Source organism: Corvus kubaryi, unplaced genomic scaffold (genome assembly GCF_017639235.1).
Source record: "Corvus kubaryi isolate FWS band 111438036 unplaced genomic scaffold, C.kubaryi_AGA036_p1.0 133, whole genome shotgun sequence".
Lineage (NCBI taxonomy): Eukaryota > Metazoa > Chordata > Aves > Passeriformes > Corvidae > Corvus > Corvus kubaryi.
In genome coordinates, this window is record NW_024580667.1 from 3,063,190 (window position 1) to 3,090,464 (window position 27,275).

The window sequence follows — 27,275 nt, forward strand, 5'->3', positions numbered from 1 at the left end:
CCATTTTCCACGCTTACGCAATTTAAGGAAATTGTCAAGTTGATATTGTGCATTCTGCTACTTACATGCACTATTTAATGCTGAGCAACATTTCAATTCTATTTTCTAAACGAGTGTGGTATACACATTTTGTGAACAGGTAACTCAGAAGGCAAAAATGTATTTGTGTGTATCTTTTTATGTAACTGGTATGAAAAAGCACACTGAAGACTTTCTGGTCTTGTTTGTTTTAAGCGATCAAGGAAAAAAAAATTAACCAATGAGAAAGACTCCACCCATCTCACAGGTCTTCTATTCAAATAACTGGTTTATAGGCTCTTTGAAGCAGCAGGTGGAAACATCCCCAACGTTCCATGTGTTCTGTTCTCCAGGCATTTCAGGCCACATCCACATCAAGCCTTTTTCTCCACCTTTCAAGGGTGCAGCCAGCAGGTCCCACAGAAATACATCAGCCCAGCCCACCTACAAACACAGGGGCAGAAAAATGCACCTGTCCTGGCTAGCAAGTGGCCACTCCCACATTCAGATCACAAATAGCCATCTTGGACTCGCTCTACAGACGTCTGGCTGCCACATCTGGGTCCAGATGTTTTTCACCAGTAACGCGCTTATCTGCCACACACAGTTGAGAGCCCGTTACAGACTCCAAATTGGTGTTTTATAAACACAGGAATTAACTCAGATGTTATGCTTGCAAATGAAAATCAGTTCAATGGGCACTTCCAGAGAGTCAGAGAGTAGAAAAAGACATTAAAAACTCAAAGCAATCTCAGGACAGCTTCCAACCAGGTCCTCGCAATTTAAAACTGAAAAAGGAACATAGTTTCCCAGCATTGCTAATTCATAAACATTCCCTAGAACTGCCTCTCTCATTTGTGCTGACACAATCATTTTTAGACTACTGCAGCCAGCTGGATGCCAGAAGTGCTCTGAACTATTAGTATCTAGGTAAAAAGGATTTTTTAACTGGATCAGTTTCCCAGGCAAGTTCACTTGTGAACCCCCATGAACAACACCATTAGCACAAGGAAAAGACTGGAACACAAGTAAAAGCTCTTTAAGCCTATGCTGCTCCCATCAAAATGCTTATCAAACCTCCAATGACTTCTCAAACATTACTGAAACCTCCAAAGTCACATATAAACATTTCACTTGAGAGAAAACAACATCTGTGGGTCGGTACAAGGTGGATAAACATGAGATAACATCACAGCCTCTGGCCAGCCTTCTTCATGCAGGAAAAATACACCTTTCAGTTGATTAGAAAGATGATAATATTTAGGCAGAAATCAGAGTGTATCCCACCATACTATAAAATAACCAAAACAGGAGAAGAAAAAGTTCCCATGTAGTTAGTTAGTGGAAGTCTGAACAAAAACTACGGAAAAAAGGTGAAGTTCAGCACCCTTATGAGAGACCAGCGACTGCTTTACACTTTCTTACTACTGACAGGAATCACAAAGTCTTTGATGACGTATTTAGATTGCCTCCAGCAGGGTCTGACTGCCCCTTCCTGAGCTGCCCAAGTGCCAGTGGAACCCAGAGCCCAGCCCACATCACATCAGGCTGCACAAGACACACGTGGACAGGTGGCCACTGCTCCTCAGAAAGCCTAACCAGGAAAATAAGGTTTTACAGTTTGTGTCACATCCTGTGGTCACAGGGTCTCTTGGCCACCTGTTCAAAGCAAAAGAACAGTTTTTGTATTCAAATGTGTGAATATGTTTCTTTCTTTACTGAAATTTAAAAAAGAAAAAAAAAATACAAAGTTTTGACACTATGGTGCCTAATTCTTCCTCCTGACACTCACTACTCAATGCATAGTAACAGCTCCCTGGAGAGTTTGCACCACATAAAAAATTTCCACTTGGGCTCCCGTGAATAAACAGCTCCAGGCCTTTGGGAGCTGACAGGCTCTAGCACAAGGATTTTATGTGCTCAGGAGAAAGAGTGGAGGGTTCAAATAAAATTTGTTTAGATTTGTATAAACATGAAGAAGAGAGCTACCTATCTGCATGTGCTGTACACTCCAAAAATACTAAGATCCCTGTGTGTACTGCAAACTAGTATCATTAGTTTTGTTCTCTTCAAGGTCTTCATGAAACTTTATAGTACCTGGAAGATCGTTAAGACTGGATTAGATTAGATACAGGATTTTTAAATACAGCTATCTCTAACATGCTTGCACGACTCTGCTTCTTGAGCAAGAATCACAACAGTCCCAAATTTGTTACTGGGTGGGTGTCTGCATCCCAGTAGCCAAGTGAAAGCAATTGATATATAAAAATCATTATTCCTGTGACAAATATATTCTGTCATATGTAATATCTTGGTAAATAGCTACAAAGTAATTCCTCATTTTCGTTAAGAAGATCTTTTCAGAGAGTAAATATTGCCAAAATACACCTACTACTTCCAGAAGAAAACTATCTTTCTTAATTCATAAAAACTACCCTTTTTTTCACATCACAGAAAAATTCTTACTAGAAGTTAAGCAGAAATAAAACCAAAAATCAAGTAAACAAAAATTCCACACCATCTACAAATTGTGGGTTTTTTTTTTTTTTTCCTTCTAAGTGGTATCTGTCTCTGAAATTACTATACTGTCTTGGCCATCCTACTCATCTCCTCTTTAGGAAAGACACAACATTTGTCCATACCCTTTGCAACTGCCCAGCAGTGCTGCATTTCCACATTCCCTCTAATTCTCCTCTGAATGAAAACTACTCTTTCAACTTCTCTGGAGTATGGCTGCTCCACCAAAACACTTCTATCCGCACATTTTTACCCATAGACTGTAACACACATGGCAAAACGCACGCGAACAAGCTGAAGTGGGAGCCTTGTTGTCCTCCAAGTGGCTTTCCAGCACTGTCTGTAGAAAAAAGCTTCTTGGCACACAGGGAAGGACAGGTACATCAAGACAAGACTACTGGAAAATTATTGAAACCCACATACCGCAATTAATTCAACAGACATTAATTATTGCAAACCCTCCTGAATAATACACTGTGCCACAACTAGTTTGAAGGGAGTGCTGTCCTGTGAAAGACAAACTGACAAAACACAACATTAAATAACTCAAATCCTCATCACTAATGATAGAATCTACGCAGTTTTGCAAACCAGGTATTTCTTTATCCATAAATAAACCTAGGTCCCTTGGCAAAAGGGACTTCTGAACAACTAGTGTACCTCCAAGTTTGTCACATAAATGTCAAGCAAATGTCTAAACTGTGATCATTGCTAAGGGCATCTTTCCACTGAAACGTATAAAATTTCACTTGATGTAAACATCTTCATTTTTCACTTGATACAAATATTCTCAATAATTTAAGTATTTTAACAGGAAACAGCATTTTTCTGAAATTAATCAAGTGAGCAAAGGTGTTGTGCAACACACAAAAGATTAAATTTACCTTGACAGACATTTCATAGAGATGATTCATCTAACCAAATTTAATACTCTCCCTACAGATTCCCTGAATGCTGTTAACAATCACAAAGCTTCTAATTTATTTTGTATGATACATGACTTCAGGAAAAAACACCCTCATGACTCCAAAGAGAAAGCCATACTTGAGACCGGATGCTTTTTAACTAAACCAATTTGTCCAACGTTTGCACAGAAACAGACAATCTTTTCAGAGATCACCTAGCCCAACTCTCTGCTGAAGGAAGGGACGACTAGAGCATTCCAACGATGAAGTCCTGTTGGGTTGACTGCCTCCAAGGATACAGGCCCCACAAACCTTCTGGGCAACCTTCTCCACTGTCCCATCATCATCACAATTAAATAAATAAATACATTTTCATGTGTTTAAAAGGAATTTTGTGTTTTCTATTTGTGCCTGCTGCTTTTCCTTCTTTCACTAGGCACCACCTAGAAGACTCTGGCTCTATTTATTTGTAAAACTGGACAAGACACTCCTGAGCCTTCTCTTCTCCAGGCTGAAGAACCCCAACTCTCTCAGCCCTCCACTCCTTGTATGAGAGAGGTTCCATGCCCTTAAACAGCCCCACGACCCTTCACTGGACTTGCTCCACTATCTCCCCAGTACTCTACTCAGGAGCCCAGCACTAGACCCAGAACTGCACATGCATCACACCAAGGCTCAGTAGAGAGGAAGGATCACCCCTCAGCTTGGTGGCCATGCCCTGTCTTATGCAGCCCAGGATGCCACTGGCTGCCTTTGCTGGCTCATTGCCAGCTCATGCACCAGCAGCCCCAGGGCCTTTCCTGCAAAGCTGCTTTCCAGCCTCAAGGCCATGCTGGTGCACCGGGTTGCTCCTCCAGAGATAAAGGACTTGGCCTCCGTGGAACACCATGAGGCTCCTGGGGGCTGTTTGGCTCCCTCTGGACAGCAGCACAACTGTGTCATCTCTTCCCAGTTTGCTACTCTCTGTAGCCCTGCTGAAGGTGCACTCTACCCTGCAACACAGGTCATTAACCCAAGGTGCTAAAGAGCACTGGCCCCACTCTCAACCCATTGGGTAAACCACTAATAGCTGGCCTCCAGCTGGACTTTGTGATATGTCCTGGTTTTGGCTGGAATACAGTTCATTTTCTTCTTAGTAGCTGGCACAGTGTTGTGCTTTGGATTTAGGATGGGAATAATGTAAACACACAGCTGTTTTAGTTGTTACTGAGTGATGTTTGCCCTAAGTCAAGACTTTTCAGTGTCGCAGGGAGGAAGAAGGCTTGGGACAGCTGATACAAACTGGGCAAAGAGATATCCCATACCATACAAAGTCATGTCCAGTATATAAACACAGAGAAGTTGCCAGGAGGGGCCAGTCAGAGACCACTCAGTGGGTGGTGAGCAATTGTATTGTTCAGTGCCTGAGTATCTTGGGTTTTTGCTTTCTCTCTCTCCTTTTTGTTAAAATCATTATTATTGTTAATATTACCATTCGTATTACGGTGTTTTAATTCGTTTCACTTTAAATAAACTGTTCTTATCTCAGCCCAAATGGTTTTACCCTTTGTTTTTTCCCCCTGATTCCTCTTCCCTTTCCACCAGGGGAAAGGAGATAGTAAGCAAGTGGCTGCGTGGTACTAAAGTTGCCATCTGGGATTTGACCATGACAGTTGCTGAACACAATCCTCTGAGCCCGGGTGAGCCAGTTTTCCACCTACCACACTGACCACTTATCTAGTCTATATTTCATCAGTATGTCTGTGAGCTATCATGGGAGACAGTGTGGAAAGCCTTCCTAGAGTAAATACAAACAGTATCTGTGGCTCTCATCCCCTCCACCAAGTTACTCATTGTGTTGCAAACAGCTATGAGGTTCATCAAGCATTATTTCTCCTTCATTAATTCGTGGTGATTACTTCCAGTGACTTGCCTGCCCTGAATGTGCTGGAAACAGTTTCCAGGATAATTTGCTCTATCACCTTTGCAAGGATGGGGGTGAAGCTGACCGGCCGGTAGCTCCCTGGATCCTCCTCCTTGTCATTCTGAAGAGCAGGAGTGACATTTGCTTTCTTCCAGGCCTCAGGAACCTTCCGCCTGACCATGACCTTTCTAGGATAATTAAGAGTGGTCTCACAGTGACAGAGATGAGCTCCCTCAGCACTCACTGCTGTATCCCATCAGGTCCCATGGACTTGTATGTATTTGTTTGTTTAAATGTTCCCAAACTTGATCCTCGTCTATCGAGAGCAAGTCTTCCTGGGTCCAGACTTGCCAACTGGTCTCAAGGGCATTGGAATCCTGAAGGTGAGTCCTACCAGTAAAGGTGAAGAAGGCTAATACTAAGTACCTCAGTGTTTTCCATATCCTTTGTAATTTGCCTTATTTAGCAGCAGACTTACATATTCTTTCATCTTCCTTTTGCTGCTGATACACTTGCAGAAACTTTCTTATTGCCCTTCACATCCCTCACCAAATTCAACTCCATGTGGGCTTTGCCTTTCCTTATGTGATCCCTGGATGCTGGGATGGTGTCTCGGTATTCCTCCAGAGTCACCGATCCTTGCTCCTGCCTGTTTCTTCTGTATGTTTCCTTTTTATGCCTGAGTTTTGTCAGGAGCATCCTAGTTATCCATGCATGATTCTTCTCCTTTTTACCCAACTTCCTTCAAGTCAGGATGAACTCCTCTTGAAAACAAACGTTATCACATAGACAGAAAAAGAGATTCCCTCACCATGGTGTGCTGTAGGCACTTCCTTATTTTGCCAACACGCTTGAGGTGGGGCCCAAATACTGATCAGCACAAGCAAATTAAATACTGAGCAGGTCTTCTAAACCTCTGCTTTTCTTTGATGAGTACTGCTCTTATTTCATACTTACTAAAGGATTTACCTTTCCTCTTTCCCATGTAGATATAGTGAACTCACAAAAGCTATTAGATCTCCTCACTAATGTTTACGAAGTACAGAAATTAATGCTGCTTCACATGTACACACAAACATTACTGAAACATCTCTTTTGGATTATGGTATCTGGACAGTTTATTGAAATGTTTTATTCTCCTTCATATGGCAAGTGATCATCATCATTTATATCCATCACCTTCAAAACATTTTACAAAGTAGAACTACTAGTATGGAATTTTCTGTCCTTGATTCACCATTTTTCCAACCCGTTCCAGCAAGAATAGGAATCCCACTGAGTTGACAAGTAGCCCCATTATTTCCCTGTCAGTTTCTCACTGCTGGAGAATCACTAGTGCTGGAAAAAAGCCTTGCTATCATTAATTACACAGCTGCTCTTCCTCACGCACTCCATAGAAAATGGGAGTGGACAAGCTGAATATACTAAGGCATGAATGACTATAAAGAGATTCAAATACACACAAACAGACCAGCAAAAACCAAAGGAAAATAATCACATAAAATTAAATGACAAAACCCTTTATCATTGTTCCCCTCAAATCTTAAGCCACATTGTGCTGGGCAGTAACAAAACCCAGCTGAATCTGGAACTCTGCTTAATGGAAAAATTCAAAGGTTAATTTTTAACCAAGTCCCCTAGGATTGCTGTTGCTGCTTTTATGTTGTTCCTTCCAGCTGAGTAACTCTTGAACCTGTTAGCTGCCTTCAAATGAGTTTTAGAGAAACCAAGACTTCTCAAAGATGAAAAACTGGAGGAATGTCACTGAAAATGACTGTTGGATAGGAAAAAGAGCCCCCAAACCAAGGCCTACTTTCAGAAAGCACACAGAGCTAAATTACTCTCTCCTCTTTGGGAAGAGACACTTAGTCCATTAGCACAGCTTTAAATCAAGCATGTGCTTTTCCTGCTCAGAGATGCCGTAGGAAACAAGATGTCATTCAGGATGCTTCACTAGGAAAACCAGAGGAGTTTCAGTTTGTGTGTGCTTAAGTGGGAGAAGGAAGGACAGGAGGTGTGAAAGGACAACAGACACCAGCTCGTCATTGCCCAGGCTTCATTAGCTCCAGCATAAAAACAGTTTGTTCTGTAAACTGCAAACTGAACAAAATCCCACATTTGGAACAAAAATTCCGAGTATCAGCTTCAGAAAAAAAACTCCCTAGCTGTTTTGATTTTGACTTTATTTTTACATTAATCAGGAACATCTTAAAAATGAAAAGTGTTATCCAATAGCATATTTTTGGGTATGTATTTTATGTATTCTTACAAATGTATCAAAAATTTAAACAAGAATGTGTCAATTTTTTAAAGGTTTGTTTCAAGTACTGAAATGCAAGATCATTGATTAATGGTTGCTAGTTAGGGATCAATCAATTATTACTGAAAATGACTGTCCAATTAAGACTGTAGTTGGTTAAGTAGTGATGGCTAATTGGTGTTCTAATTGGTGATTTGCTGTTTTATTTGTTAGAATGTACAAATACTTAAAATGGGATACAAGAGCCAAGGCAGCAGGCCCACATGACAGGCAGCTGGGGGAGCAGACTGGATGGCCAGCAGCCAAGACTGGAGCAAAGCAGCTGGGCAGCCCACCAACCATTCCCACAGAGCATTTCAATTCCATCAAATCATCATTTCTTAACAGAAAACTGTACCTCAGTAAATTTTCAGCCCACTCTGTGAATATATAGACTAGTGAGTTTAAGAGCCACCAGTTTCTAAAGGCAAAACAACAAAAAAATACAAACAAGCCAAATGACAGGACACTTCTTTTGCCCTCCCCATCTCTGCTTACTCTGCACTGCAGCTCTTTCCTCGTCTGCTCCAGAGCTCAAATTGCTTTCCTCCCTCACTAATCCCTCCTCTCCTTACCATTTGCACCACTGCTGCTGTACCTGATTTTACTTAATTACTTCTGTCAACAGTTTCATTTCTGAAAAATTAACTCTGAAAAACTGCAAATGGAAACACCACGACTGTCCTGGATCAGAAACTGAACCATTTTAAAATCCACTAGCATTTCTTCATTTCTCACTACTACCTCACCTTACTAAGTAAGAAAGCTGGTAGCTTTTAAAATCTTTTCCTCAGGGGCAGTTTATTCCCAAACTCAGCTGACAGCCTGAAGGAGGAGGGACAAGAGGACAAGAAGAGGGCAAATTAACCAACACCATCACACAGGCATTTTCTCTTCCCCTGGTAATTCAAAGTACTTTTGAAAGACTCTAGAGAGTTCTTATTTAAAGACACCTTGCTGAGTTCCACAAATTAATTTTACATTATAATTGCTGCTCCTCAGTGTGAGTGGACACCCCCTTACTCTTGCAAGAGTCAGCAGAATCCCTTTCTAACCTGTCTCCATGGCAGGTGTAGGTTCACCCTCCCTCCTGTCTGTCTCCTCTGCACAAAGTTCTTGGATATGCTTTTGTGATTTATCTGAAATTTCATTCTGCTGTTCTGCTTTAGAGAGGAGGATGACTGGATTCTAGCAAAATGTCACACTGAACTATACTTATCCTTTATGTAAGACCATCCTTTCCAGTACAGGCTTCTATACTGTTCTTTATTAAAGCAAATACTGTTTGGGCTTCTAACTTTTTCATCATACTCTACTTTTTCTGATACTCAGGCCAGTGCCCTCAAGACTGTGAGCTGTGAGATGGTGGATACAAATACTTTCAAATGCTACTGTTTAAAAATATCAACATGTCATATGAAACTCCACTTGCTATCATAATTCTCCAAAATTTTTCTGTACTTTAAATTTGTATCATTTAACATACAAAATTTATCTTCTCCTTTAGAAAATAAATACTCACTTTCACTTCCAAACATTAAAATCATTAAATCATTATACCAGTCCCACATTTACAACTTTTCCATGACACTGTCTAATATACACCAATTTACATTCATTTTCTTAGATCAAAAATGTGTGGTTTTTCTTTCCCATCTTTTCTGAATACATGATTACTGTACAATGCAATCTGAATCTACCTTCTTATTTAAAGTAACATTTAAAAAAATACTTTACAGCTTTCTTACACTTTCTTTTAAAGTCCAGTTGTCTACTACCATGCAATTTCAGGAGCATTCCTTAATTGCAGATATCAAAGATGAAATAAATCACACTCACAGAAAGACAGGTCCAGGGCAGGAAGACAATGATGTGAGCAGCTTCATAAACCTGGAATTGTCACCTTGTGGTCACTTAGCAGAGCTCAAAATGGGGAGGCATAATCATCCTACCCTGAAATTATCAATCTCTTTACAGTACTTTGCTTAACAAAAGAAGAAACCTGTCTCTCAAACCTACAGGAGAACAAGGACTAACAGAGGAAGATTATGGGAATTAAGGGTATCCAAGTACTGCTCTGCCAGAAAGAATTCCCAATGTAAAACAGAAAAAACTTACTCCTTGGGAGGTAAACCATAGCCATAGAATGCCACTCTGATAGACAGGGAACACGGCAGGCAGGGACCCTGAAGAGACTCTTCATGATCAACATCAGGGCAAAGAAGAGAAGACACATTCATTTTCTGGAAGGTCCAATTTGTTCCTGATGTCTTGCAGAATCATTTAGGCTAAGAAGTTTTGTACTACTCCACTCTTTTTGACATGCTTACCGTATCACATTTGATCCTGTTCTAAAACTCAAACACATCCACTTTAGGATGGGCTTTAGGCAGTCCTGGCCATATTTAATTGTTTAAGGTGGTAATTACTTATCTAATTTTACCATATTCTACTTCTCAGTGTCTCTTAATAATTCATTACATCTCTCAAGCACTTTTAAACCTCTTTAGTGCCTTCACTATGTGCCTAGCCTCCAACAAATACTTTTCAGGCCTAAAATTCAGATCCTTTTCAGTAAACAAAGAGAAATCTCGAGCTAACAATCTGTTTCAGTCCTGTCTTATTTACCTGCCTTTAAGTGAAGTGAGAGTTTCTGTATCAAGGATTTTGCCTTAACATGGCTTTATAAGATCCATCACTTTCTTACACACAGCCACCCCACCCTTCATTCTCTGTTTTTAGAAGCCAAATCTACCAAAGTGCCTGAGCAGAAAATGAATGCTTCTGGATTTATCTGGGTTTGATAGCCCAGACCAATGAATTGTTTTTCACCTCACACTTGTCTGACACAACACAGACAGGAAGTTTTTTTTCACCTGAGACAGAGTAATCCCTTGTCGACTTGGCAGATTATTCGGGACATTCTTCCCAATAATTACAAAACTGCTGACCATCTTCTTTTCATAGCCAGAACAATGAGTCACCATGGAAAAAATAGGTGCTTCAAGACACTGCTCCAATACCTCAGTGACTCCCTGTGTTCTGGACATGTAACAAAGTCCTAGCCCTAGCACTTGCTCCTGAACTTCAATCACCAAAACACACACATCTCCCAGTCTGTATGTACAGGCTGCAAGACTAAGAATACACAACCAGAGTTCCAGAGGAAGACAAAAAAATCAAGGTTCAGAGAGGTTAGTTAACAGGGAGCACAGAAAGATGCCACAGGAATTAGGAGTTACATGTCTAGCAAAGCACTAGAATTAGGACAATCACTGAACAGCAGCATTTTTTAAAAATTCCAAAAGTATCTGTTGCATCCTTTTAGAGACATTTTTATTGTGTACTGTTTTTCCAATCAGCGCTTAATATTTATTCTCAGTTTAAGACAAGTTGCCTTCCTGTGACAGCACCCATCTGGGTTTGTCTTGACCTCACAAATGACATTCATCATCTGTCTGTTTCCATTTGCTCTTTAATGAAAGCCCTGGTCACAAAAAATGAGCAGCAAAAGCAGCAACTACAGGTTCTCCCTCTATAAAAGAGGGCATTACAGCCAAGGTGATCCAGGAGAGACTCTCAAGGAATCTGTCTGACAACAATGCACAGGGAAGAAAGTTTAGGAGAGAAAAAGACTGACATTCCTCTGACTCTCACTCATCCTGAGTGAAATGAAGTGCCTTCAAGACAAGCTTTTCTTGCGTGATTCAGACAGAGGGCTCTGTTTGCCCAGATTTTGAGATCAAAACCAGAACTGAGACAGGATTATAACACTCCATTATGAGCTAGATGGAAGATGTCATTTATATTACTGTATTTTTATGGATTTCAGGGGGAGAGAAGAGATAGTGTACTGAAATTCTTGAATTCTTGTATAGCTTCACGGAGTAATTCTGCTCCAGACAACATCCAATGATTGCATTTAATCAGAAAATCATCCTTCCTGTCCAAAAGGTAAAGACACCATCACTAAATGGAAATACAGCTCCCAATAGGTGATCCTGGAGGAAAGGGACAGGCTATCATACAATTCAGAAGTAACACTGAACTTAAAAAATGTTGCTGTTACATGTAACTTCATTCATTTTTCTATCATTATTTTAAGCCTCCCCCTCACAAGAATACCCTTCCAACCTCCAGTGATTTGTGGTTCAAAGGTTTCTAAAGCCAAACAAAATGTCTTCGTATTTAATTGCTTTTAATGGATTTTTCTTCCCTGAATTTGTTCAGCTGCTTTTTGAAACAATTAAAACACTGTGAGCCTGCAGCATTCTGCAAAACTAATGCCACTTTCCACACACAGTGATACAAAACCCTCTGGAAGATGCAGTAGGCATGAATTTCCTGCAGCAGTTTACAACAGAACAGAAAACACAGAAAATATCAGCAGCACCAGCCTTGTGTAAAGACATTCTCCCTTTTGTGTCACCTCTATGGGTTTTCATCCCCTAGCTTTAATAAAATATTTCAGAATGATAATCAGCTTATCATCTTCTTTCCTTTCTAAACTGCAGCTATGACTGAAACCCATTTCCCTTTCTACAGGGTTTACCAGGATTGGAATCAGATTTTTCAGCTTGTTTTTAGAAGAAGTTCATGAAGTTGTGATTACATCATTAGGATACCTGGAAACAGATCTGTGCCTGATCCCAATAATCAAGAGTCCAATAGGTGAATAAATGAAATGGAACCCAATATTCTTTGTGCAGAGAGAAAAACGAGACCTGAAGTATTTTTAGGAAACATGTTAAACAGCATCAGTATAGTTATGATGTCTGCAAATTCAGCTTTACTGCTGTTTTTCTGATGACCCTGAGAATTCTGAAGAGTCTAAATCAATGTTTCAAGAAGAAAAATACTGAGTAAAACCTAATCCAAAAAGAATGAATGAATGAAGAAAGAAGGAAAATAGCTACATTTATTTCAGAGCACAATCATGCTCAACCACTAACCTAAAACCATTTTCAATTGTCTGCCTTGTCTTCAAAGCATGAACTTACTTGCCTCACACAGGGTAGTCACAGACTCTTTAAGGAGACCCCAAGCTCTTTGTCTCCCAATCTTCCCACCTGCTGCCTTCTCCATCTATTTGCACTAGATCCACTCACACTTCCACCACTCCTCTCCCACCCACACCCACCACATGGAAGAGGCTGAATCTGCATCCTTCAGAAAAGGAGGAAAGGATGAAGCTCAATACTTTAATTAGGTGTATGCTTGAAAGAGTATTTTAAAAACCAGAACTGAGATGCCAGTTCCGGAGAGAGCAAACTCAAAAGCAGAATTTGCAAAATAAAGCAATTCTTTGCTTCTAAAACTCAGCAACTATTTCCTCTTTTTAAAGAATGGACCTTAAAATGTAAGAGATTCATTTCTGAAGAAAAGCCATTCATTAATGAGACACTGTCTCTAGTTATAGATCAAACAGGAATCTACAAACTAGAAATATGAAAACCAGGGTGACGTGTTTTGTTTTAACCTTTTCCATGCAAGGAATGAGCAATCATACAGAGCACCAAGTCACTGTGCCATTACTGTGGCTTCTGCAAAAAACACACTTTTGAAAAAGCATCACAAGCATTTCCAAAATAATTGTTTATATTTAAAAAAAGAGACGTTTGGTCATTCGACATTATCAACATCCAAGTATTAATTCCTGCCTGCTGGAGATGTGTCCCCTGTTCGAGTCAGAATGTTCTACTCAACTAAAAATGCCTCTCTCTGAGCATTCTGAATTGATGAGTTTCTCCACTGCCACACCTCAGCACATCTAATAATTTCAGCATCCTGAATCCTCATCCCAGAGACTGAAGAAGGGAAGCATGCTATTAATCTAAATACTAGCACATGAATGATGACAGTTTTTATTCTGCACAAAGGAAACTTCTGCAGCAGGAGAATTCAACGTGCATAAAAAGCTTTTCTAAAGAGACTTTTCCATCAATCCTGATACTTGTGTTATTTCTACTCAGGGTGCTTGGGCTTCTAGACAGAGATCACACATACAGAGGGACAAGAAGAGCATTCCTACTGAATTTCCAGGGTGAAGTCTCCGTTAGAAAACATAATGAACATTATCTGGAAACAAATTGCCATTTTTCAGGGTGAGCAGAGTGTTTCCTCTGAGATTCTGTCTTGTCTCTTCCTCCTCCTGACCCCAGCAAATTTTTCCCCAAAGCACATTATTTCCTCTTTAACATTTTCAGTATATTACTGATTTGTCAGAGTTCTGAGTTCTCATAAATCCACTGATTAAAAGGGATGAGTAGCTTAATGAATGAATGCACACTAAAAAAAACCAGAACTGCAGACATTGAAATAATCTATTTTTCTAATTTAGGGCAAAATATTTGTAATGACAGAGCAACACAAGTGCTCCCTAAAAACATTTAGAGCTTGCTGGGACCCAAACAGGTGCATGGTTTTTATGGGCAGAGAGGGATTCCTTTGTTTTGTGTGATGACAATTAATAGAAATAGACACTAAAAAAAGCTAATTTATCAAATTTATCATGAGGTCAAAGACATGTCAAAATTTATTAATTAAATTTGCCAGTCTTATTCTAGGATTTTACACCTCATCTTGATTCCTTTCAAGGAGAGGGAAAACACCCTCCTGTCATAATTTCATTCCATAATTCATCTAGTAAGAGGTAATTATTAGATCCTTGTACAGTTTTCCTCTACACAAAATTGGATATGCTGCATTATTTGTCTGCATTAACAATTACATTGTTTTGATGGGACTACCTAAGAATTCTCTGTTTTAGCTGACAGAGGGACTGAATTTCAGACACACACACCCCCACATCGCCCCCAGAATACACAAAACCCCAACCTGTAACTCTTCAGATTTATTACTCCTTAAGAAATACCTAGATAAATGTATGTTCTTTTCTAAACTAGAAATCAGTTGTGCTTTCCTCTAATTAAACAGCATGAAATAACAACACGTTTTCTTCTTAATCTTTCTTGCTGGCATTAATCTAACATGATGTTTTATTTAAAAAAAAAAATTCTTCTTTCAACTTGTCTGCTTTACTGACTTTCAAAAAATTACGTTTATTTTTAGCATGCAATATTAAAACATCTTTTTCTGAAGCCCAAATACAGATATTAATTTGTTCTAATTTTTGTGCATTTTATAGACAACTAAATTATTGGCAACACAATCTCAATACCTTTCCAGCATTCCAGACTTTCCCTCTATATTAATAAATTTCTCTGAAGTATTTTGAAGGCATATGCCTAATTCCTTTAACCTTAAGAGACAGAATCCCAGTCATGATAAACACAGTTTGAATTTAGAAATCCCAATTTTTTCACGTCACAGATTAATCACACTAACTGATCACACCTATGGGATGCTGAAATAACCCCACTTACAGTGTTACCAAAGCTACCAAGCATTTCAATAGAGAAAAGAGATTATATGGTGCACAATTCACAAATTTAGCCCTTCATTTAGCAGTCTTCATAATCCAGATTTCTCTTGGGTCTTCTTCTTTTAACAACTTTTCTACATTTTTCAATATCTTCTTAAATGCAATTTCCATTCACCACGACAGACTAAAGGGACAAACTCATGATCTAAACATATTAACAACCTTTAAAAATCTGTTATTATGCTGATGCTATAACTGCATTTTATTTTTCTCACTCTTTTTGTTCTTCCAGTACATCTTGGGATCAGAAAATTTTCACCAGAACTGCTTTCATCCACTGCACCCCCAATACCTAATTATTATGGAAAATATGCCCTCCTCTATTTTTCATCAGCATTGCAGTAAAAGACTCTGTGTACTTGCTAGATCCTGTATTACTGTAAACCCCTTTATTTTGTGACAGTAAATTGTTAAGTTATCACCATCTGCAGTAACAGCTACACACATAAAAAAATCTTTGTTGTTTAATTACTGAGAGTGGAGTTTTGGTCATCTTAACTCACTCCTCCCCTTCCCAGGGGCTCTCCAGCAAGGTCAGGGCACAAAGCTCATTTTTACCAATTGAAGCCTTGCTACTGTCATTTCCTCCACTCTAAACATCCATAATTTTTATTATCTGCTTATCTAGCTCCCTGAGTGATCCTCAGTGCTTCACACTCTAGCTTCTTATTCCTTCCTCAGAACAGAGGCCATCCAGGCCCTTTGATGGAGAATGATACTGTGCTCCTCACCTGAACAGTTTAGTGTCTTCCTTGGTTTTGGGCTTTTTTTTAATTTGTTATCTCTCCCACCACACCTGGTGAATTTATGACACAGAGGTTGCTGTTAGGGAGAAAGCTGGCAGAAGTCTCCGATCTCCCACAATCCACTCTGGTATTATTCTATATATACCCTCCTCCCATCTCCCCATATGCTCTTAGCCTCAAAGTTTGGGTTTCCCTTTCTCATTTTCTTTTCATTCTGTTTCTCAGCAAGGCCAGAACTTTCCTTCCCCCACATCCTGCCACTCTTCCTTCCAGACACATTTTCCTCTTCCTCATATTAGTTGTTCAATCTCACTTGGCCTTACAGATTTTTCTCTCCTCAACCTTCCCCCTCCCCTTTTCTTCTTTTCTTTTTATGGACACAAACATTTCCCATCCTATATTATCACACAGTATCAACTCAGACTATTTCCAGACTGCTTTCCACATCAGTCTCCTGCAAATGCTTATCCCCATTAAATCCCATAAAAATGCTTTTTATCTCCATTATGATGAGCCACTCTCATCAGTATCCAAAAATTAGGACAAACTTATCTCTATTTTTCATTTGCTGTTCCATGATACATAATATCATCATGCTTGTCTCCTCTCAGTCTACAACAGAGGTCTTGAAAGTATTATTTTTCAGTTGTATTTTGTACCTTCTCAGAACATAACCAGAATGTCTTCATCAAAACTTTTCAAGTGAAAGGACTAAAATCAAAAAACTTGTTTTAGTCAAAAGTGAGGGGTGGTACAGAATCCCATGTGCATAACTGACAACAATTATATTGTCAGGCAGAAGAGCATATAGAAGGTATTATTAATATCTCCATGCTTCACAGAGCCATTGAACATTTATTTAATTCCTGATTCTGTTTTTCACTTTCTGATTCTCCATCTCCTCTTTCTATTTATTCTATTCCTACCCTATCATTTTGATTTGCAAATACATCCTGAATTGCAGGTTTTTACTGTACCCATCTTTAGGTCACTGCTCTATGTCCCAGTTCCTTTTGCAATGTCTTCATCAGCAAACTTCACCTTCAGTGAGAATTTTTGAAACTTGCTTTCCTGATCAATTCTTCTCAATATTTCACTAATTAACTGTTCTCTGACCAAAGGGATTGTTTCTTTTTGCTTTTTCTGTAGGTACCCTGTGTTGCTATGGGGCAATAATTTATATTAAAGGCTTTTTGTGTCATTTTAAAATGTTGTTCTCTGAAGACCCTTTAAGGGGAAATTTATCTCTCTATATGGAATATCCATTCTCTTGGAAAAAAAAGTTTCAAAAACCTAAGGGCTGGAATAAAAAGCAGTGTTCACAAATCATCCTACTTCTCCCAACTTTTGTTCCAGGAGGGTATCTGCACCAGCAATTTCTACTGATCCTACACCACTGCACTGTTTCAATTAATCCAAGCATTTATATCTAATTAAAAAATAATGAAATTTTTGATGAATTCTGTTCAAAAAACTACTTGGTTTTTTGAGTTTACTGCAGAAAATAAAACAGTTGTGAGTCAATGAAGTGGAAAATTGCTGTCTTATAACAGATCTCCAAGGTGCAAAATGTTCTCTTATTTGCTGTTATCAGTATGTCTAGTAATTGCTTTTTGTCCAACTGTTTATAAAGGGAGAAACAGACTTACAGTCTGGAGAGAAAGAGACAGCAAAACATATAAAATTAAAGAATAATGGCTTTTTAATTATTTTCGTATTTTATAGCATTAAGAAAACATACCAATAAAAAGCCATTTCACCAAACAAAACAGAAAAAAAGTAAACTGATGAAAAAAAGCTGCATAAAACAATTAAAACAAACAGCAGGTCACATTTGAAAACTAACACCCATGGTCTTTAGTTACTTTATCTCTTTGGAACAAAAAAGCCTTGCTACTAATTCCAAGAGTTTTAGCCATAAGCTTGAGAAATTTCTACATAGTTCTAATTATAGAACAGCATTTTAAAGTATTACCTGGCACTCAAACACACTTTAGATCAACATAAAAAGGAGTGTTATAAAATTGCTTTCTGCAACAAACCAACAACAGCACAGACTGAGATCACATCCCTCTTCCATGATTAGCACCCACATACACAACTGAATTTTCCTTTGACATTTGGCTTTCTGAAGAGAATTTCAGGTCAGGAGATCTTCTTTGGGGGTTTTTGGTGGATTTTAGTTTGGCTTTTTGTTTGTTTTTCTGGTTTGGTTTTTGGGGCTTTTTTTCTCCGTACAGCTTTGGATTCTCCTCTGTTTTATAAAGACTACCTGAAAAAAGTGAGGGGAAATTCTCCTATTTGTACACATAGAGCCAAAATTTTATTTTCAAGAATAATTGATTTAAGAAATAAATGTGAAAAAGGTAAAACTTCATAAACAATAATTTATTCTACTATCCAGTAAACACAGGCAGGGAGTACCAAACAGGAGTTTTCCAGAGCTAAACCAACACCTTACTTACCTTGCTGCAAAATTAAGGAATTTACTTCCCCTTCTTCAATTTATCTATTTTTCTTAACTAGACCACTCAGTGTTCTACAGTACAGCCTTGCAACTGTAAATGCAGTTTGCACTACATTTGGACTCAGATGCTCTTAAAATCCATTGTAACACAGAAGTAGGTCTTTGAAAATCCTTCCTGGAGTTTATCAAACCTCTTTGATGTTTTCACCTCGTCCACATAAATGAAATCTTTATTAAAAAGAAAGGTGATTAAAGCCATTTTCATAAAATGATAACGAGTGCCTGACAGATTTACTTTCCTTCTAGGCAATTTTCCAGCAAAAGTCAACAGCTAACAAGAATTCTAAATCTGAATACATGTTGGAGGATATAACTCACTAATTAAGTGTTCCTTAAACATTTCAAGGAACATTCAGACTTTCTGACTGACCCACTCCAAGCACTGCTCAATAAAGAGATACTACAGTTGAGCATAGCTGAATAAATCAAGGTTTCTTTTCTTTCTCAGGCATCCTCAATTTAAGTTCCAGCATCCTATTCCACAGCAGAGTCCTCCTTGATAAAGAAAGAACTCATTTTCACAGTAATGTCCACCATTTTAAGCTGCATTTTTAAATGCTGTGCTCTGGCAATCCTTCAATTTATTCACCTGTAAACAGAAATGTTTAAGTACCTGTGTACCCTCTGTTACTCTGATAAAACACAATTTGTTATAAAAAAAACTTAAGCCAGCAGGACGCTACTCTGGTGAATTAACACAGAATAATGGACTTCAGTAGTGCCGTTCTCATGTTCCTTATAACTTGTCCACAATCCCCTGAATTTAACAGTGTCTAGAAATCTTCATGTTCATTCCCCAGAAAAAGAGATGTCCCTAATAGATGCTCATGAAAACACTTCAGAGAATCAGCATAAAGGAGTTTGCTGCTCCTTTATGTGCTATATGCTATAACTGTACCAAAAGGTTTTATTTATTCAAACTCTGTGTTGCTACAACTGCAGGCACACAACTCCTAACTGACAATATCTGAACATTTACCTACCTGTGAAGGCCACAAACACTCTTTAATCAAGATTATCAAACCACACAAGAGCTGCAATAGCAGTGCCATGCCTAAGCAGAGATCTAATCTAAATACTGGATAACCAAGTTCTTCTCTCAAGAACTCCCCCAGGAATCACTCTAGGGAGCACTGATACCTCTTGAAGCCCCAAATCTGTGGAATAGGGTTTCTAGGTCTTCCCTGCCCTGGACAACTATGTCAGTGCAACAGACCCAGATGTTTTATATGCTTAACACTCAATTCACTTGTGCAATACAATTTCTGTAGGACAGCCCTACCCAAAGCCAGGCATTATATAAAAGAGTTCAGTATGATTAAGTCCATTATAATACAAACACAAGATGATTAAAATAACTTCCTACAGGTGCCAGATATCTGCCATCATGTTTGGATAAAATCAGGAATATCTTACTCCTTGCTGAGCTTCTAATCCTGCCTCCTCAGAATATGTCAAAACTGATAATCATGGCAGACATTTACACTTGATATCTTTATTTTCCCAGGAGCATCAACATCTACAAACTGCAGTTCTAGCTGTTGTCTCCCTCTCCTGAACTGCCCTTTGTATCCGTTCATCCCCCACAGTCCTCCTCACCTCCCCCAACATGTTGACACAGGGGAGTTTTAAAAAGAAATCAGAATGAAGTACATTGCACAGAAGGGAGATTTATTTTAGCATAGGCACATAAGAAGAGACATTGAAAGAACTACTTGAATGCAAGAATGAAAGTTAGATCGGCTTTTATCCAAGTTGAGATATTTACTTCACCACACTTCAAGTCAATTTTTTTTTTTTTAATGCAGAGTTAAGGTACCACAGTGCCTTTGTAGTCAAAAATTGCAGAAACTCAGTTTTCTGCAGGACATTTTACACTGATCTGTGAGTACCCAAAGATTACAGCAAAAAATGGTCTATTTTGGAATATGCGGCATAATGCAACCCAACACCTTCTAAACTATCCATACAGGTAATTTTGAAAGGAAATAATATCTCACCAGCACAGAGGGAGTATTGATCTGGTAAGTGGCAAAATACAGCATCTTCCTAACCTTTCACCTTCACTCCTGTCACTACAGTATATATCCAGAATATATTTTCTGAAGTGTTTTTTTCCTTCTCTTTTTGTTCCATAGGATCAACACAATGCTTATTATAACAGCAACAAAACAACCAATGCATCAAATTCTGACAGAAAACAACCTGGTTGTTTCAGACCAGACTATCAGAAAAATATACAAAAATTCAGACCATCAGAAAAATGTACGGGGGAAAAAAAACAATGTAAAATGCTTTTTTCATGAAAGGAAATACAGACTGAGTACCATGAAATGAAAAATGCATGAAAATAATGCTCAATTACCGACCCCATGCAACTCTAAAAATCCAAAGTAGCAGAGAGTAAAAATACTTTTCAAAAGGAGGCAAAACTACACTCAAAGCAATCTGAAAACTCTCACAATTCTTCTGTAAATTCTCTCTTTAAAAAACAAAGCCCAGAGAGGACACTTATTTCAACCATGTAAAGTTGCACTGCACGACAGTTTGTAATTTCAGATACACTGCCCAAGTTTATAAGGCTGTTCCTGTCTGACTTCAGACCTGCCTTACATAATAACCTTCATGTGATTCAGCACGCTCCAGCTTCCCAGATCTCGCACACAGCTCACAAATACCACCCTTCCTTCACACCCTTCTCTCTCTTCCTTTCTTTACCATCACAAATTCCAACAACTTAACTGATGACATCCTGACCTGTAAAAACTAAAAAAAAATATTAAAATTAAAAAAAAACTTCTTTAAAATTCCACAACAGTAAAATAAGGAAATGAGACTGGGGTTTTTTTGCCATCTGTATCATTTTGGGAAAAAAACCCAAAAAACCCACAAAGTAGAACAAAACAGCATAAAAGTGTGGCCAAAAATACACCATAAACTTACCATTCTTGACTAAATGGTTTCTTACAGATACAAGGCATTAAGGATGACAAGAAACAATAAATCCTCTCAGTTGGAGGGAGGAGGGGAAACAACTTTCTCTAGACCCAATCCAGGCAACTTCCCACTGCCAGCTCCAGAATAGCTTCATCATCCATTAATAAGATGAAATATGATTCACCTGTGATTTTTACCACTTTCAGTAAAAAAGTTATTAGCTGAAAAAGGGGTTTGGACTCTTTCAAGCTCTTTTTCATGAATATCAAAATTAATAAAACCTCATAAGTTTATAGGAAAAGAACCACTTTGGACTACACATTTTTAAGGAAGCTCACAGTGATATCTTTCCCAGGGGAGGCCAACCTGGAGAAAAAACACTGGGTTTTGGTTTCTTTTTGTTGTTGCTGTTGGGTTGAATTTTTAATTTGTATAAGTGAAAATGTTCTTTTGTCAGCTGTAAACAATGCCCTCATGTTTGCAACTGGAACAGTTTGAAATAATCTCTGCATGGGAAAATTTTGGAGATATATACAAGAAACAGGTGTGTTAAAATATCACACATTGTATACAAACAAATTTTATTGCCATCAGTGCTTGAAATAAAACTGCAAAATAGTCAAGAGTTTATATTTGTTTTAATTGCAGATAATATTCTGAGCTACACTGAACAACCTACATCTATAGAAATATATATAATCATTTACATTCCACCCTGAACTCTCTGAAAATGCAGGGGAAATAACTTAGTAATCACATACCACTTATTTTAATAATGAGCCATTGGAATAAAAACTAGAAAAAATAATTCCAGTCATAAACTATTCTGACATGCTTAATGTGAAAGAGTACAAACAACAGAAACTATTACAATCGATTTTTAATTAATGATCGATTTCAACACTTATTTACAGCAACCTTTGAAGCAGCTCTCCAAGAGCATGTAAGAAGAACAGATTAATATTTTTATTGTTGTAATTTTAAAACTGCAGGGGTTACTTCTGGAAAAACTCCTTCAACTCCAAAATGGCTCCGTGAAAAATGGCACTTGCATAACTCCTGCTGAAGCAGGGGCTTTACAAGACAACACCAAAATTTCCCCTAGGATCCTCCAGCTGGAGCTCTCCTTTACCTGCTATAAAACACTTAACTCCAGTTCACTCTTCCACCCTTAATTTACCCTGCCTTTCTCCCCATCCTGTGCCCAAATGGGAGAAGCTGCCACAGCCTTTTTCAGAACGTTCTTACAGTCCACGTAAATGCAAAGAACACACAAAGTGGTGTTTCTCTAACGCCATCCACATGTGGTACCAACACCTCCTCATGAGCCCTCCCTGTATACTAAACACACATTTATCCACTCTTTTAAGGAAAACAGCTGCTTAGGACCACACAAGTATCTAATGTATTACATGCTTTCCTGCACCTCTCTCTCAATCAGGAGCTCCAAATTATTTCATGTGACAATATACCAATGCTGACTATTTCTGACAATGCCATTTTATGAATTTTTTGAATTTTATTCACCTGAAGTCATGATACCTCTACTTACAGACACAATACCTCTACTTCCAGATAAGACAGCTACACTAACGGGATCTGTTCCTATCTGACGTAGGAATGTTATTTAAAATACTGAAAAGGACTTTAAACAATTTGGTGTCTGTGGAAACAAAAAAGCAACCTGAGAACATTTTCCCCATTCCCAGTCCAATGCCTGCGCAGCAGCTTTCAGGTGATTCTGATGCTCTCCATACACACATCCAAATATCTGTGCTGCATAAAAAAAACCCTGAAGTAATGGATAATGATGGTAAAAAAAATAATTTAAAACTTGTCAGCTTAATTGAGCTGCCTTTTCAACACGATGTGAAGATTTACTTTCAATGAAATTTATAATGAATTGTACATGTAAGTGAACATTTACATTAAGACTCAATTAATATGCCAAAAAGTAATTGCAGCTACCCCAAACTTACATTGAACAGAATCTACTTTAAAAATTGAACATTTACAGTGACACATTTAAAAAAAAAAAAAAAAAGAAAGAGCAAATACAGACCTTCCAGTAGTCAGATTGTAAACTGTAGTACCTCTGGTATGCAGATAATGCTGTAGGAAAGAAAAATGAATGTTCAATTTGTTTTGTTTCATTTTCTTTGAAGAAAAAGATAGAAATCCTTAAGAGTCAGAATACACAACATTAAAATGATAAATGGTTTAATAAAAGCAACACTGCCATGATAAGTACACTGTTGTGGCCAATGCATTCCTTAAAATTATAATTTTGTTTTATGAAATGTCAATGAAAAAGAATATTTATTATTAATCTTACAAATGTAAATCAAGCAATATTTTAAAGAAAACCTATAACAAAGAAATAATTTGAAATTTTGGGATTTTCATCCTGGACAAAGCTGTTGTAAGATTTAAAAATTTAATCATGTAGCTCATTTACCACGCTCCCTGATGCCCTGTATTTTCTGAAGAACTGGTGAGGAGGGACATACAAAGAGAAATCAATTTCACATGGCCTTTCATTCTGAGAAACAAAAGCAAGCAGAAAAAAATAAAAGCTTACATTTTATTCAACAGCCACAGCCAAGACTAACCTGGAAATCAGTGCTAAGCACAGCTCTGTTCAGTGGAATATCAACTCTACTTAGCAACCAATTTCTCAAATCACTATTCCTGCATCCCACTTTCTCACTAAAAATTCTGGTTGATTCATCTTGCCCTTGGGCTAGCAGGCCACCTCGGACTACAACAGAGACTTTGCTTTTTTCTAAGAACACAGCAGTAGGAACCATCAAAAATGAAGCATTTCAAGTAAAGATTCACTGCAGTAACACCAAGATACTGATTTTTCAAGTGTTTGCTCCCTAAGATTTAAGAATGGAAAACACACAACTTGTGGAAACCAAACAACAGAAGAAGGCAACTCCTGCTTTGAAAAACCATAAGCACTAAACAGATTAAGACATAGGAACAACGTGTACTTTATGTGCAGGTTCATTTCCTGCAAGCACCACGGATAAACGATGTCCATAAATGCTATCACCCTTCAATGCCTGTCTTGCATATTAATTTCTGTAACTTGACAGAAATTCTTGTGCTTAAGTGAAATAAGAACAACATACAGGTAATGATAAAGGCACAGAGCCCTTGCACTCATCTGTCTATGAAGACTCAACCTTTATTTGTGAACAGGCACACGCTGATCCAAGCCCATGAGGTTCCCCTCCCCACTAAAATGCTTGCGAGGCAAATTTCTAATTTTGATGCTCTAAACTGTGATTTATTTAGATGCCCATATTAGAAAAATTACCTTAGAAGAACACTCATTGACCACACACTGTTAACATGCAATCTGTTTAAATGCTTACATGCAACTCAGACAAATAAAATTACTTAAAAATCCATTCTAAGTCTTTCACAATAAAGAATACACTTCCTTCTCCACCCCCCCCCCCCAAAAACCCTGAAACAAACTGAAGGATATGACTTCAGTCTAACAATTTAAACTGAAGAATATTAAAACTAAGCATATTTTAGTCACATTCTGTAATTATGTTTTAAAAGATGCTCACAATAACACAAAATAACCTCCTACTCCCCCCCCCAAGTCCTTCTAGATCCAACTTTTCCCAGGTATCAATAATAATGATTCCTTTTTGTTGAAAAGTTATCTTCTGAACATGGTAATGACTTTGCTTTCCCCAACAGGAACATGCACACGCACTATGGAAGTTTTGTAATGCATCACATCACACTTAAATAAAAGGATTTTTTTTCTTTTTACTCAAGCAATACCTATCCCAATTTTAAGGGTTAAAGTGCATTTCAAATACTCAGGTCAACAGTACCATATTATGCAAGATATAAGAAACTGAGAACTTCTTGTAAACTATTATTTTTTTTAAAAAAGGAACTACTGCAGTCAATTATACAGCGGATATGGATAAAAAGATGAAAGGAACATTAAATAAAATGCTGAAAATTTATATGAAGAAAGTAAAAGGGAGAACATTTTCACTGTAGCTGTTAAAAAATATAGGAAGTACCCACATGAGCATATTCATTAAAAAGGAGAGGTGGAACATGCTTCCCTGTAGCAGTTAAGGCACTGCTAATAAGTTTATACAATGTCAACAGTATTAAAAAAATACATAAATAAACAGAAGACCTTAAAAAGAAAGAACAGGAAAAAAGAAAGCAAGAATAAACTTGCCCTGAAAAATTCTAACACATCCTTTTAACATAGGGAAGTTATTACAGAATGGAGTCTTTGCTCCATGATATTCCACCAGTTTTCCTTTATGAAAAAGGATGTTTGGCTATGATTTTCTTTTCCAACTCTTCCATTCTTCAATAAAGTTTAGCAACTTCCCACAGGAACAGCTGAAGTGATTGCTTCAATGTGCCAAGCCCAGTTACAATTAAAAGCAAGCACATGGGAAGCATGGACTGCTGAAGCCTATTTGTGTTTACATGGTAAGAAGATAAGGCCTCTGCTCTAAGGAGCCACGTTACTCTTCAGAGGAAGAAAGAGGACACTTCAGTCTTCCTCAGTGTCCTCAGTGCCCAATCTTTCTTGTGGGTTCAGAAACCCCCAGGGATATAGCCTGTTCTAGGTAACAGCATCCTTTTTCTACCTCTTGCAGATAAAATGCTAAAATTCCCCGTGTTCTGCTGAAAACACGTAGAGATGAAACATGGAGGGTTCCCTTAAACCAGAGCTAAATGTCCCTTTCCTCCTCAGGTAAGCCAGACAACTAAAAAGTGTTACTATGCACAAGTTCAGTATTATCAAGTGCCCAACTTACAGTAAGTTACCTGTGAAACCCGATTTCAGCCCTTTTTACAACGACATTAAACACCTACATTAAACATGTGCTCCACGAGCACTCAAGTTCTGCTAAAAAGGATTAAAAGAACGGAAAAACAGAAAAAAAGGATTAAAGAAAATTGGGTTCTTTGCCAGAGCCCACATGAAACATCCCTAATCAAGCATATCCCTAAGAAGAATCTTGCATATAAGATGCCAGAAATCAAATTATGAAAGCAAGATTTTTTAAAAACTGAACCAACCTAGCTGTAAAGCAAAACATGAACCATAAATTTTGAACCCTACCATATTTCACAGTCCCTGAGTGAGTCACCAATAAGTAGATTTCATCCTAAATTCTATGGTGTAGATATTAGTACCTTATCTAAAATGTGTACTGTGAAACTACTAGCAACTTCTGCCTTAAATTAACTTTGTATCTAGAGGAAGTAAGTATAAATCCCTCAAAATGCAAACTTTATTTTAAAATAAGAAAAAAAGAGCAACTGAATCTGCAGAGACTCAAGAATTTTACACAAGTCCCTATCTGTAACACAGGGTGTGCTTTATCAGTGTTATGATTCTAACTGCAGGATGATACTCCCCGGCTTATTAAAAAGAAAAAAAATCCCAGTTACTTGGGTCATACAGTACATTAGCAGTATTAAAAAAAAAAAACAAAACAACCAAACCAAGAACAAACAAAAATGAACAACAACAACAAAAAAATCCCAACACTAAAGGCTGCAATATCATTTTGCACCTTTACTTTTCATCCTGGACTGGTCATTCCAAAGTGAGACAATTTTTGTCACAAAAAGATTCTATCAACTACTGCCCCTCTTTCAACATAGGGTCAACTCTCATTTTTACAGATACAAGTGAATTACCCCATTTTAGTTATGATGTCCTTTTTGAACATTGTGAAATGAGTGCTCTGAAATCACTCTTAGGCACAGCAGGATTCTGCAGACAATCTTTTGATTAGGAACTTACTATTGAGCTTTTTCAATCTGCAAGTTTGCCACTGAAATTCTTACACATATGGAATTGTACAAAGACAATTAAGGACATAAAAACTTCTTTTTTCCTTGCATGTGAAACACTCATGAGCATCCAGAAAATGCAAGTTTAGACTCAAAGAACAGGAC

General features: G+C 38.0%; 1 protein-coding gene and 1 long non-coding RNA gene across 16 annotated transcripts in view; one reads left to right on the top strand and one right to left on the bottom strand.

Annotated features, from left to right (window-relative positions):
* KDM6A (lysine demethylase 6A) overlaps window positions 1-27,275 on the bottom strand; it is a 151,896-nt gene that overhangs the window by 82,117 nt on the left and 42,504 nt on the right. For all 15 annotated transcript variants that reach the window (XM_042034348.1, XM_042034447.1, XM_042034403.1 and 12 more), the window contains exon 4: window positions 23,359-23,408. In XM_042034348.1, the coding sequence (XP_041890282.1) occupies window positions 23,359-23,408 (50 nt within the window). The remainder of the gene's footprint in view (window positions 1-23,358; window positions 23,409-27,275) is intronic.
* LOC121667645 lies at window positions 4,474-24,152 on the top strand. The gene is made up of 3 exons (XR_006017131.1): window positions 4,474-4,650; window positions 18,246-18,252; window positions 24,143-24,152. It is a non-coding gene; the product is annotated as an uncharacterized LOC121667645 (long non-coding RNA).